The 14,726-nt window shown below is 36.9% G+C and overlaps 1 protein-coding gene across 1 annotated transcript in view; it reads right to left on the minus strand.

Annotated features, from left to right (window-relative positions):
* Positions 1-679: 679 nt before the first annotated feature.
* LOC6559127 (Down syndrome cell adhesion molecule-like protein Dscam2) overlaps positions 680-14,726 on the minus strand; it is a 67,518-nt gene continuing 53,471 nt past the window's right edge. The window contains exons 10-26 of the mRNA XM_043214607.1: positions 12,498-12,617; positions 11,201-12,427; positions 10,983-11,138; positions 10,224-10,907; positions 10,059-10,167; positions 9,824-10,000; positions 9,594-9,760; positions 6,562-6,774; positions 5,087-5,242; positions 4,275-4,430; positions 3,643-3,950; positions 3,387-3,567; positions 3,172-3,330; positions 2,965-2,979; positions 2,035-2,101; positions 1,620-1,631; positions 680-998 (exon numbers count right to left, since the gene is read on the minus strand). Coding sequence (XP_043070542.1) covers positions 917-998; positions 1,620-1,631; positions 2,035-2,101; positions 2,965-2,979; positions 3,172-3,330; positions 3,387-3,567; positions 3,643-3,950; positions 4,275-4,430; positions 5,087-5,242; positions 6,562-6,774; positions 9,594-9,760; positions 9,824-10,000; positions 10,059-10,167; positions 10,224-10,907; positions 10,983-11,138; positions 11,201-12,427; positions 12,498-12,617 — 3,989 coding nt within the window. The 3' untranslated portion in view covers positions 680-916. The remainder of the gene's footprint in view (positions 999-1,619; positions 1,632-2,034; positions 2,102-2,964; positions 2,980-3,171; positions 3,331-3,386; positions 3,568-3,642; positions 3,951-4,274; positions 4,431-5,086; positions 5,243-6,561; positions 6,775-9,593; positions 9,761-9,823; positions 10,001-10,058; positions 10,168-10,223; positions 10,908-10,982; positions 11,139-11,200; positions 12,428-12,497; positions 12,618-14,726) is intronic.

Below are 14,726 nucleotides of genomic sequence, written 5' to 3' on the forward strand. Positions count from 1 at the left end.
AATAATTAAAAATTCTAAGTTTACGTTGTATAAAAATAATTATATAATCGAGTACCAATAAAGTATTGACTCACACAATGCTAAAAATTAAATGATCACAAGTCAACGCAAAGTCAACAAAATGCAAAACTCAAACATGCGCTGGGTTTTGATTCCATTGAATACAAAAATCAATCGAGTACAGTATATACTCGTTGTTATAGGATTTGCAGACCAGACAAATTAAACAATATCTATCAATTACAATAATATTATGACTTTGACTTAAGCTACCGCAAAGAGTTCATGCTTTTGGCATAAATGGCAAAAAATCAAATTGAAAGAATCTTACGAAATATATATATATACATAAGAAATACATATATAGATACGCATTTTCTTATGTATTTGGGCAGCTCTTGCATGCTTTTGATATTTTGGTAGTTCTGCTTGACTTACGAACTAAAATACAATATTAAAAATTACACAATTAAATTTGTATTATTTGTTTTTAGTTTTTTTTTGTTTTCTTTTCGTTTCTTTTCAAGTTTTAAAGTGTAAATGCAAAAATTGATTTGCATTTGGCTGCAACCAAACACTTTTGTTTGGTATTTCTTAATGCGCTTTTAGTATTTCCATACATACGTATGTATGCGTATGTGTGAGTATTTATGCATATAAGTATGCTTTTAAATTTCGTTTATAAATACTTGAAATAGTTAATAATTGTATATATGTATTTATGTATGCGCTATATGCGTTTCTTACTTCTTTGTGATGTTTTCATCTGCATTTGTGTGTCTGTGTGTGACTGTGTTTAATGTTTGCATGTGTGTGTGTGTGAGGGTGTGTGTGTGTGTGTCATTCAACTCCCACGCACTTCATTGACTTGAAACACTAAGCTAAAATGCCACGCCCACCGCAATTCGCTTACAAATTACACTGCCATAGTATCGTAGGCTGTGAATCCTGCGCCATTTGTTTGTTGGAGTTGGAGTTGTTTTGGGCCGGCTTCGTTTCTGTTTGGGGATTAGTTAAAATATATTACAAAAGGTATACATGTATCTATTTAATAGACATATATTAATAAAAATTATTGTAGGCTTTATCTGCAACCAAAGCATTGCTTCATAATTACGCCTTCTTTTGTATTTTTATTTGCTCTCAGGCGTGTTTTGGAATTGGGTGCCTCATTTTGTTGTTTTCTTTTTTGTTCTTTGTTTTTTTTTTGTGTATGTGGCAAGCCAAGACCAAGCGCCAAGCTGCTGGAAACTGTTAGACATATATATATGTATGTATTCATACAGTGTAGAGTATCATTTAAAGCCTGTTGATTAATATACGAGTATGCTATGTAAATTGAAAAGTTTATCAAATGATAAAATGCTTTGGGTACGTTTCGAAACACTCAACTGTGATTTGCTTTCAATCAAATCAAAAATCAAATCATATATAATAGAATCGACAATAAGTAAAATAAATAGACAAATTAAAAGCATTATTGATTATAAGATAGTTATTGATTATAGATAGACATGCACATTTAGTTATAGGCCTGTATTTACAAGGATGTAATTGCGCCCAGGACATGCAAAAGCGTCGACATTTAGTTACAAAACTTAACTTAGTTTAAAACTTACAATTGCCTGCGACTAAGTTAGTCAGTTTGTTAATCAACCATTATTTAACCAGAATTATTATTTTTTAAATGAAAAAAATACAAAAAATGGTCAGAGTTAGTAGCTGTAAAATTATTAAGTTCATCTTGGCGCATTTAAAATTGCACAGAAATTATTCAACTAAGTTACAAATACTGCTAGAATCAGAATTATAAATAAATTTGAGTTCAAATTCGTTGAAAATTTGTGTACTTAGTTAATGTATGTTAAATTGTGTCTCTTGCAAACGCAGTGAGTTCATAATTGAATTTAATTACACAAGTGCGCAACATTTAATTGTATTTTCTGTGCAATTTTTAAATTATTTATTATACTGTTTAACTTGTTATACCATAAGTGTGAGCATAAGTTCAGTGTGTTTGTACTCATTTCTTACCTCTCAATCAATTTACGCATTTCTTCGGTGGTGCGTTGATCTTTCGGTTGTGGTGATCTTTTTACAGCTGTTTTGTATATTTTTTTTTGTTTTTGTATTCGACATATTTGCGATAGAAATTTTGTGTTTAAGAACCCCAAAAATTAAATTGAGCAACCGAAAGTAGTTATATATATTGGTTTAGAATATCATAGAATGTAAAAGAAAATGGAAAGAAAACGAAAATTGAAATTTCAAATAAACACTTTCATAAAAAAAAAAAATATTATATTCCATATTGAGTTTACGTGCGGAAATTGTTTTGTAAAAATGGTGTGGTAAAAATATGCTTCTTATATATCTAACTTATTGTTTTTCTAAAAACCAAACAAGTTTCTAGTCGGACACATGCGAATTTCTAAACACATGAAACTCAATGAAATGAACGCTATGAGATTTTATGGAAATCGATTAAAATTAAGCTTAAATCCGATATTAGATACAAAACATAAAACATTGAATAGTGCTGTAAAATAAACCCAATAATCCTTTGGGCAGTGTGCGCTTCATGAAATGAAATGGTGTGTATTTAATTGTGCAGCTAAAACTCAAACTTAAATCAATTTGAGAACCAAAACCAAAGTTAATCTCTTTAACACAATAGAAACATAAAAAATATTTATAAATAATAAAACAAATAAATATATTGTTGTAAAACTTTAGCAAAACACAGCATGAATATTGGTTGCGAAGAACTGTCTTCAAAATGACACGTGAATGATACAATGAGGGAAGAATGAAGAATGAGAACATTCCTGATATGAGATCTTTGGGGTGTTTCATGAGACTTTTTCGATAAGTACGAAGAATGAGGTGAGTTCAAAGGGGAATTTAAAATTCACTATGAACATTATATCAACTCGATTTGTGATTTGCATTCACATCACTCACCCTCATTGGAGTCTTCTGATAGATTTTATTATTTCAATAGTGTTAACAAATTTTGAAAAATGAAATCAAGAAGATTGCGAATGGTCGTGTTAAAAATTGATGAATACTCAATTTAGCATATCAAATATTTGTAAAATATGTTTGGAATGATCAACTTAGGGCACGTTTTCAATGGGGTCATCGTTCAACTGTTTATCAAAAACTTACCGCCATAGTTGCCACGTGGTCCATGATCGCGATCGCATTCGGCCTCTGAGATCTCGTTGCTCTCCTTGGAGTCGTTGAATGAGGAGTTGCTCATGTCATGATTACGTGGTGGTGGTGGTGGTGGTTCAGGTGAACCATTGCCAGGATTGCGTGCTGAACCTAGAGTTATCACAAATTATTTAAACATCTAATTCTCCATTTCTCCGTTTTCTTACCAATGCTGCGACGACCCATGGAACCGCGAGAACCATAGTGATCGTAGGGTTGTCCATAGGGACCGCCATACTGAGAGCCATACTGATCCTCCTCTGGTGCACAGTTGGCGGGGTCATCGTATTCGGGTCCGGGGCCAGAGTACAAACTGCCGCCCTGAGAGTTGACACGAGTGTAGCGACGCTGTGGGCAACAGTGGGTAAAAAGTCGATAAGAAGTCTGTAAGTAGTTAAGATATTCCTTCAAAATAGCACTTACGTATTGATCTTCTTCGGCACAGTTGGCGGGATCATCATATTCGGGTGCTGGTGTATAGATCGAAGACTGACCACCCTGACTATTCTTGCGTTGGTAGCGATTGGCACGTGGCATCGATTGGGATCCGGAGCGGGAGTGTACGTGTCCAGGATGACCAGGAGGCAGCATAGTGCCGGCATGTCCGGGAACTGGGGTGTGTCCATTCTGGTGTGGGAAGGTCTGGAAGTTCATTGCCTTGGTGGGATCCATTTCCTCGCGGAAGCCAAGCAGATGGAACGTAGCATAGGGGCAGATCTCATCTTCCATGCCTTCGTGAAAGAAGATAACGATTAGCAAGTGTTCCTCATTAATAGTAGAGTGGTTTGTTGTTGTCTTTGTATTTTGTATTTGTTTTAGTGTTTTAGTACGAGATTCAATGGCTTTCTCCTTATGGAATTTTACTTACTATGATGCAGTATCTGTGGTTAGCTCGATGCGACCGGGGTTAGACTACAATATGTTAGTGGTTTTCAAAACTCAATTCAAATTTCAAATGAAAATGTTAAGTGTGGCAGGGTTGAGGTGTGTCAGTTAATTGGGATGCATACAAAAATGAAAACATAGAAAAAATCAAACTGGAGGACAGCTCCTACCTGGATGTCTATATTGGCATTCAACATTGCCATGGGCATGACCATAGTGATTGCCAATGCCGTGCATTGGAACTGGTGGAGCTTTGAGTTCCTCGTACAGATTCGGGTTACGGCGCGGATCCCAAGTGGAGTGGTTCGAGCGCAAGCCACCGCGGCCTGAACCGGTTCGTGTTTGTATATATTTTGTGTCATTGTGTTAGGTGTGTGTTATTTTATATATATGTTTTTTTTATCCAATTTCCAATTTTTATACAACATCAACGATGAGTCAACGAAAAATGTAAACAATTCAGGCGACAGCAACCGAAACGGAGGGGAATTTTTGGAGTTGTGCAAGGGATAATTTCAAATAATATATAATAAAATATAAATTCAAATAATAATAATTCAGAGCTATCTAAATTCAGCACAACATTTAATAACACTAGTATTTTCGGATGGGTTCAAAAACTATAAAAAAGCGACTTTAAGAAGCACATTAAGAATTTCGATCTGATAAAGCTTTGCTGAGTGGATGTGGTGTGCACGTCTGTATTTGTATGTATGCGATTGACTTTAGGTCGGGACCTTTTGATCATTGTTTGTGTTATGCAATAGCAACGCAAAATATGAAATACTCTTTTCTTTTTGCTCTTCTCTTTTTTTTATCATTTTGTACGCAAAGTAAATGGAAGAAAAAAACTAAGCCGCAGCCAATGCGCAGTGATTGCCCTTTTAGATTTTTTGAAAAAATCTATTTGAGGCTTCGCTGGCATAGTCCTGGCATTAATAAATGTTGCATTGGAAATTTAGATGCTTACTTATGACTGTACCTCGCTTAATCCGGTCGCAGGTGTTGTAGTTGGATCCTGGAACAGGTGGCAACTTCCGGTTCGGTGGGGCAATATATCCAAGCTCGTCACGCAGATCCGGGCGACGTTTGTCCAGGGTGGCGCCGGGTCCCATTGTCTGATTGTAAACTACATCGTCTAGAATTAATATATGATATCGCGAAACTCAATAGTGAAACACTGAAGATGCTTTTCCCTTTTTTAATGCTGCTCAATAGATCAACTCGCATACTTTACTTCTGTTTTCGTATCAATCCGCTTTGTTCCGTCACTCACATTTTTTTAAATATTTTAAAATTTAAAACGAAATTTTTGGTTTTTCTTTTGGTGCGGCATCTCAACACACTAGTGTGCTAATAAATAGCTCAAAAATACAAGTTTATAATTGCGAACGAAGATTCCAAAAAACGGAATTACGTGAGGTGTTTTTTTTTTTTTTTTTTTTGTCTGATTTCAAAATATACCAACTTGTTCATGATATAATAATGACATGAAATGAGCGATGATTTTAATTTAGAATTTATATTTAGGATTACTTTGCTTTACTTTACTTTAGCATTACAATATTCAATTGCGATTTCAAAAAGCATCTTAGTTTTGGTTTCATTGAAAAGAAAGATATTGAAAGGGTATAAAATCAACAACAACAAAAGAGTGTCGAGAAAGATATGGAAATTTCTGTGTTGTGAATAAGTTGTGGGAAAAATGATTTCGACTGTGAAAGTTGCTTAGAATATAAGCAAAACGTATTTACAACAACACTGGATATTTATATAGTCTATTATATTTAGTTTATTGTATGATAGGCCATTTACTTGGTTTACAAACTCATAAAAATAGAGTATCAAAACAAAAACATTTTTTTTTAATCTATATTTTGAATTTTTTTTAAATCATTATCGCACTCTAAAGTTATCGCAAGATATTTATACAAATGTAGGTATTTTTTATATAATTTTCCAATGATATTTAATGGCGATGGAAAATTAATGATAGTTATGTGAGTATCATATGAATAAATTAGAAATATGAATGTATTTATATACACATATGGAGACATTGATACACATTTAGTATGTAGTATAAATATATGATTTCTTAATATTTTGTTGGTATATTTTTGTGCGTGTATTCTTGAGTTTTATGTGAACTGTGGTTTATGATGTATTTGTATTTATGAATATTTTTCATATATATATATATATCATGCAGTTGATTAATAGACATGAACATTCCAAAAACATTTAAAAGTTTACCAGTATTTTTGCAGAGTGACGGCATTCGATTTTGGCTATTTTGGCCCTAATGTTGAAATTTTCAACTAAAAACTATAAATTCAATCCTCAACATTTTTGGACCAAAACAAAACAGAAATAAAATTTGTCGAAAATCAAATATGTATATAATAAGTAGAACATTTGCGCTCCTGTGCAAATTGTTACACAGTCAAAACCTACAGTAGACATCCTTTTGACCGCCTCGCATATCGTCCGAGCGCCTGCGAGAGAGCGCCACACACACCACACAGATACCCACAGCAACCACAACAACGGTGGCTATCAGTGGCACCATAAAGTTCAGATCCAGCCACTCGGGCATCCAGGCAGGCAGGGGAATTCGCGCATGGACATTTGTATGACCCGTGCCATCGTCGAGGGGTGCAATTGTGCCTATAGTTTTTATTTGTGATTCGTATTCGATATACAAACCATTATCGAGCATGCAATTATCGTTTATCGGATGCAACAACAGAGCAGGCAATTTTGATAACCCCAAAATATTTAAGATATTTCGGATATGGATATGTGTATGTATGTAAAAAAGAAAAGCGCGAGTGTTTTTGGTTTTTGCATGGGCAAGTATGTTGTAAGAGTGATAAGAGAGATAGTCGATAGAGAGGGGAACCGAAAAAAAAGAAGAAATATTGTAATTAGTTTTGATATACTTATAGATACCTTTGTGGTGATTGCCTTTGCTACGCAGAATACAAATAACAATTATCGCTATGATTATGACGAGCAGAGCCGCCACGACGGGCACTACTAAATTTAGGTTCGATAGGATAATGCGGATAGTATCCTCGGCGCTTAATTCGGGTAAATCTCGCGAAGGTGCGATTGTGCCTGCAACAACAACAACAACAACCAAAGTGTTTCACATGTAGACCAAGAGTGGGAGAGAGACACACAATTATATAGAGGTATAGTGAGAGAGAGAGAGAGAGGGAGAGAGAGAAGAGAGAGACAACAGAGAGAAAGAAGTTAGAAAATTCGAAAAGAGAGCGAACTGCTTAAAGTTTTAAAAAGAGGCTCGCTCTCTTTTTGTCCTTCGCCTTCCTCTCGCAATAGTACATTAACTTTTGTACCCAGACGAACTAGTCGAGAATACTCTTTTTGTTTTTAAACACACACATATACAAATACATTAACAGATACAAATATACGATAATGTAACTTTTTGATTTGAGTTGAGTTCGTTGAGATGTGAAGAAGTGTGTCACAAAATTGTAGTTGAGAAAGAAACTTACATGTATATTATTTAGATTTTATTTTACAATGCGCCAAATTGGACGCTGATTATTATTTTTTTTTTGTGAGTAGTATTTATATGAAAACTATTTTAGCTAGTATTTTAGTATAAATTGTAATTGTATAAAAAATCAATATCGGTTTTTAATACGTTCAAATGCAATTTGTTTTTTATCCGTAAAATCTTACAACTAATTAAGTAAATGTTTAATACTAAGTAGTTGAAACGCTAAAGCGCATTTAAGCAACTCGTAAAAAATTCAATTAACAGGCATTCCAAGTGTAGCAGCAGCTTTCGAGAGTATGATTAGAGGAGGACGAGTACGAGAATGTGAACGAAAGAAATTCTTTGCCATTTCTCAAAAGGTATTAACTTTAAATAAATACTAACTAACTTAGGTGGAACTCAACTATAACTTGATGACATAACTGAATTGTAATCGAAACAAAATGTTTTGTGTGTGTATAATGAATGCACTTATGTAGTTGTATATAAGAAAACGTCTTCATCTTCTTCTCCATTTCTTGTTCTCAGCTCTCTTGTGAACTCTTTTTTAACATGTTAGGATGATGGATCTTTGGTTGTTGTGCTTTCGAAAAAAATGTGTGCGCTTTGGCTCTGCTCGTTTCTCAAGTTAATTTTCTTGTAGATTTTTATCTTGTGGTTAAAGCTGAGGAGCATTTTGCTATTGTTTAAACTTAAATAAAATACTATACTTTAAAATTATTGTTCAATAAAAACCAAATACGTAATGTCTGAATTAATGGATGAATAAATCAAAAAGTGCTCAGTTGTGGAAAATGTTGTACACAAAATTTCTTGAACGAGAGTTCCAAATGTTGATGGTTCCCATGTAGATCCAGCAGGGAACCCAGAAATATAAGTACATATGAACTTCAGATTGTCACAAGATTTTTGCTTATTAGAATTCTTACATATCTTGCCATTGCTGCAGAAAGTATTAATTAAGATGGGATTTGAAGTCACTAAAGCAATTTACAATTCGGAATATTTTTAAAGGATATTTTCGAGTCCTATATACAAGACATTCATAATAGTACGAGCAGCGGGAGGAAGGAGTAACAGGGGTTACAACAACAATTGAGCAAATCAGGCAGTACAAATTCAAATGCACTTTGATGCCATCTTATTATATTTTTAATGTACAAAAACTTGATTTCCACTCACTGGACACATAAATGCAATAAACGGAATGTGATGGAACTAATTGATATGATAAACGATAATGGAATAAAAATACAATAAATAATAGTACTAATGTGGTTGTCTAGAGCACTACAAATTGACTAGTGTGGTCACAGCGCAGTAAATAATTACAAAATATTAAATAATAAAAGGTAACTGGTGAGATTTGTTTTAAAACTATTTATAGAACAATATTTTTTTTAAAACTGTAGCATTTGCTTTTCTTTGGGATTTGCACATATACATGTATAGTATTGTATATAAAAACGTAAAAATCAAATTGCATTTACGCAATAAAAACATTTTTTTGTACACTATTCAAAATGCCGCTGCGTTTGATTTTGTGGCATTTTATCAAAAATAATAAATAAATTCAAATAAATATTTTTTGTTCAACTATGTATGACAAGCTTGGTGTTTTAAACAAATTATAAATAATATCGGCTAATTAAAAATTAATATAATTACTGTGCAATTTGCTCGGATAAATTAAATAAAAATTGAAATTTGCTCATTTTCAGTTTTTGGTGATTTTTGATAAAAAGCAAATTGAACTCTGTAAAGAGTGTGTACAACAATTTTTGCTTGATGCCTAGCTTGTTATTTGTATATGGACAATCTTGCTGGGGTCGAAAATTCGGATGGTCATCCATTTGGAATCGCAATCACGAACCCCAGCAATATTATCAACGTAGTTTTCTATGTACAAAAGCAATGTGAAATATGTGAATATTGGAAAACAGATCGAACATACCTCCGGTAACGGTGAGTGTAGCGAAATCATATTCGGCAACGGTGAATCCTGCAGAATTGTGGGCAGTAATACGTAGATTGTACCAGGTAGCGGGTTCCAAATCGAGAACCACATAGTTATTATCGGGCTTGACATTATTCGATATTTGATTCCATTCAAGTTGATCACTAGAAAAATTGATGAAATTAGTTTGCTACTGACATAATGTGGGATGTGTTTTATTTCGATACCGTTTCTTGCTCTCGACGACAAAGTGGGACATGGGGCAACCTCCATCTTTCCAGGCCTTGAAATGCAATGAAACCGAGTTGGATGAGACTTCAATAAAACGAGGTTTCTCTGGCAGTTTGGGCTTTTGGCCCTTGGTGCGTGTATTTAAAATATCTGATGCTTCTCCAGCGCCAATGCTAAGTAAGAATTAGGAGTTAAGATTAAATATATTTAGATGCTTTTAGCTCTGCTCACTTGTTGAAACCTGTGGCATAAACCTGATAACGTGATCCGCATAGTAGACTCTCAATGTTGTGCTTCTGTGATTCCACGGAGACTTCAGCTGTTTCCCACTCTCCGAACTCTGTGAAATACTTAAGTATTTATTTACCACTCAATATTAAGGATCCGTTTACAAACCTGGCTTATAATGTAGAGTGTAGCCGTGCAGTGGTGCAGTGTCACCTTCATGAGGCTTCAAACGCACCGTCAGCGTATCTGTGGTGGTGGCCGAGAGCGTAACGTGTGGTGATTGGGGTGGTGCCAAGACGATCAGCTTATGTGTAATTGAATCCTTTGCAATGGAGTTCTCGGCATGGCATGAATAGTCGCCAGCATCCAAACGATTCACAGACTTAATCAATAGCGAGCCATCGGGCAGGAGGCGCATACGATCGTTGGCACTGAAGTCAACGCCCTTAATCTTCCAGGTGATCTCCGGTTGAGGTGCTCCGACAGCTAAACATGGCATTTTGGCATCCTCCTTGAAGGTGGCAGTGAATGTGTCGTCGAATGAGGCAATCTTGGCGGGCACCTGATCGCTGGGCATGGCCACAATGCTCTTGGACTGCTGACCCTCACCAATGGTGGTGCTGCCAGTAACCCAGAATTCGTACGGTTTGTTCTTCTCCAGTTCGGTGGCCTCGAAACTCATTTGATAGTGTGGCACTTTTTGGGTCTTCGTTTCAGTCTCAGCTCCTTCAGCCTTCGAGTAGACAGTGTATTGGGTAATGATGCCATTGGGCTGTGCTGGTGGTCTCCAGGACACCAAGATAGCTGCGTTGCCCATAACCAGAGCCTTCACATCGGTGGGTGCTTCAGGAACTGTTTGGAAGAAAACATATTCATATGAGAGCTTGAAACTTGGAAGAGTCCTGGATTTGCATAGGGTAAACTTGCCATCAGGTTCGGTTTGGCAGTGAATTGGCACGCTGCGAACTCCATCGCCTCCAGCTGTTGTGGCCAGCACTTGCATGGTGTAGTTGGTGTACTTCTTGAGTCCATGGAGCACGGTATCGGAGGAGGCCGTCTTTTTGTAATGACGTTTGGTCTCATCTGCAAATACATATCACATTAATGCGAAGGCTCATTTTCTGGAAACAGACCTCTCTACTTACCATACCACTCATCGCTGGAAGCGTACACAACCTTGTAGGTCTTGATCACGCCGTTGGCCGACTCGAGGGGTGGGCTGACCCAGCTGACACGAATGGTTTGCGAGGTGAGGGTGGTGCAGGCGGTATCGCTGGGTGGTTGGCTAGGTGTTCCTTCGGCTGTGAACTGTTTCTCCTCATCGCTCAGAGGACCGGCGCCAATCTTGTTGAAGGCCTGAATAACCACTGAGTATTGAGTGTAGACACGCAGATTGTTCAGTTCCAAATTATGTTCCTTGCCCTCCTCGGTGATAAAGTTGATGGTCTCAAAGATATACGAAGAGTTGGTGTTCGATAGCTTGTAGCCGACATAATAACCCAGGATTTCACCATTCCAGTCAGAGCGTGCTGGTGGCTTCCAGGTAACGCGAAGAGTTGTCTGATTCACTGGATCCACTTTAATGGTCTGAGGTTTGCCAGAAGGTGCCTCTTCAGCAGTGATAATGGTTACGGCTTCCGAAGATTGCGAGGAGCCAATCTCATTCTCAGCGACGATACGAATGTTATAGGTGGTGGCTGGGCTCAATTTCTGTACTTGGGCCTCGGTGGTGAGACCAGGAACCATAACGCGATCAATCTCATCCCAGGATGCTCGGGAGCGCTTGAACTCAATAATGTAGCGAATCAGTGGAGAGTTGCCGTCGTAGGGTGGTGCCCAGCTCAGCTGCACGGAGCGACCAGACTTGTCGAGAACTTTGAGAGCATAGGGCATTTCAGGCACTTCCTGCACAATCATATTGATGCTGGCATCATCGGAGCCAAAGGCATTGGTCGCCACACAGGTGAAGAGCGCGGAGTCGGAGCGTTCGGTACGTTTGATCGAGAGACTAGACATGACGCCGGCAGAGAGGATTTCCTCACGAATTGTATAGCGATTGTCGTTCTTGGGGTCCAGTCGCATGTTGTTCATGTTCCACAAAATGCCAATGGGTTTCTCACCCTTCGCCTCGCACTGCAGCACAGCGGGTTCACCTCGACGAGCGGTCTGATTACGCAACTTCTCGGTAAACTCTGGTGGAGCCTGAACACTGACCATGATCACAGCAGAGAGACCTGAACCAATACCATTAATAGCCTCACATAGATAATAGCCCTCATTGGTCTTTTGAATGTTGTCAATGTGCAAAGTTCCCTCCTCGACGCGAATGTTGTCGCTCTTCTTTAAATCCTTGTACTCGCCGGGTGTGTCGCCTGTTTTATAAAGCATATACCATATTAATATTATTGACACTTTACATATTATATATATCAATTGACTTACCAACTGCTTTCTTCCAGGTCACTTGGGGTTTGGGGAAACCATCGGCTTTGCATTCAACCTTGGCATCGGAACCCTGGGCGAAGGCTTTGTCTGTTGGCTCGAGTATCCATCTGGGTGGCACTGTTGTTGTTATTTGATGTTTGTTGCGCGTTTGTAGAAAATTAATATGTTAGAATGTTTGTGGCGGGTTCTTTGTAAATATGTAACAATTAGCATGCGGCATATAAGATTGTTGTATTGATAATCGGAAAGACGGACCTTGATTTGTACAAACTGAAATGATCCGAGTATGCTATTTTTTATTTCTTTAATATTTTACTCATTTCAATTTGTTCAAATTATAGTGGAAATATTTGCATAATTTTCGTACATAATTGTTAACTTGACTTTATTGTAGTAGACAAAGCGATTCAATACTTTCCGTTTTTAATTTCCAATTTTTTTTTAAATAAATTTTAATATTAAAGTATTATAATTGGCAAAATATTTCCACTAATTACTTAAACTCTAATAAAACTCAAAAACTACAACCAATATTGTTAGCACAATTAATTAACCAAAGTATTAAAGGACAACTAAAAGTAGGATCTTAATGAAACAATAATTAGTAACTAACTAAAGGATAAACCACATGCAATTTGTGCAAAACGAAGTGCTGCTTTTATGTAATTTTTTCTGAAAACGTTTTCTTAACGATTGTTTCGAATACAGACTTCGTTTTGTGACTTATGGACTAAGTAAACCATAGATTATAATGAAAATGAAAGTAATTAAAGTTGGGGATATGAAGGATTAGGTTTGGACTGATGGGGGTGGGTGAGGGTGGGAACGTAGCAGGGACAGGTATCTTTAAGCGCACAGTTTCAGTTAGCGCCAAAGGCTGAGATTAAATGTTTGGTAGACAATTAGAAGCGGTTGAGTATGCGAATAGTTGTTATTGTTATGGCTGTTATTGTTTGCAGTTTATTCGGTGTTGGAGCATGAGCCTTTTCAAATTGTAATGTACACATAACTGAGTTGAAAATAAAAAAAACACATTCAACATTTGTGTATGTATAAGTGTGTGTGTTTAGAAAGCTCAAGCAAGTATCAAGCTGTGAGTCCTTTCCTCAAAAACTAGTAGTATAGTGCGTATACTTGGTGCATGTACATGTAAGTGTGTATATGTGTGTGTGTGCTGCTGGTTATAATGTATGCGAATCTGAGCTGTTTTGCCATATATACGAGCTTATTCGGATTAGGTTGTAACTAACATTGCAATCCGAGTACTTTTTTTATTTAGATTTTTTTGATTGGATTGTATTAAACTTAATGGATAGACCTCAATCGAACAGTCTTTGGCCTATATAGAGCAAAAGATCGAAAAAAGACGAGAATCTCGAGAAAATCTTGATTAGCTTGATTGGAAGAGAGAAAAAATGCAAATCGCTGAACATTCCCATTTACCGTTGACCGTCAGCATTGTCTGCCTCTGGGACACGCCCACATGATTGCTAGCCGAGCAGCTGTAGTTGCCGGCATGATGTGCCTGCGCTTTGTTGATCAATAGCAGGCTCGTGTGCTCTCCCACCGTTGCCTGTGTGGCATCCGCCTCACCGTCATCATCGTCGTCGTGCAACGCCCTTCCGTTCAGTCGCCATTCGAATTGAATGGGCGTGGCACCTCTACTAGCGATGCACGTCAGCTGCACATAATCATTAACATCGCAAACGGACGCCGAAAGCGACAGTGCAGCGAGAATTGGCGGCTCTTAAGACCATGTTGAATTGCCAGGCGGAATTGTGGTGAAAATTGATGTAAAGTAATCAACATTTTTACAACTAATTACCAAGCTAAAACTTGTATAGATTGATCTTGGTATAGTCGAGTTTGGTGTCTAAGTCTTTTATCAAGTTCGTTGCCTAAGTCTTTTGATTTTTAGCGTTTTCTTTTCATATTTTTATACCATGCAGTGCTTATTGTAATTTTATTGGGGAATGTGTAGAGAAGTAGGCATATTCTCGTGGGTATAATTTATATAGAAACAAGTACAGGAACAATCGGTCGAATTATGAGATCTTCTATGAACAATTCAATTATTATCGGACTATTGCAGCTTATTAGTGGAATGTCGATATTTTGTAACTTATTTAACTAATAAGTTTGGACAAAAGTGTAAACATCTAGCCTTCGGTTTGTAAGAGTATATTAATCCTGAAATTGATTTTCTCAAGGTCTAAAATCACTGAC

The sequence above is a fragment of the Drosophila grimshawi genome, unplaced genomic scaffold, assembly GCF_018153295.1.
Source record: "Drosophila grimshawi isolate 15287-2541.00 unplaced genomic scaffold, ASM1815329v1 contig_1367, whole genome shotgun sequence".
Lineage (NCBI taxonomy): Eukaryota > Metazoa > Arthropoda > Insecta > Diptera > Drosophilidae > Drosophila > Drosophila grimshawi.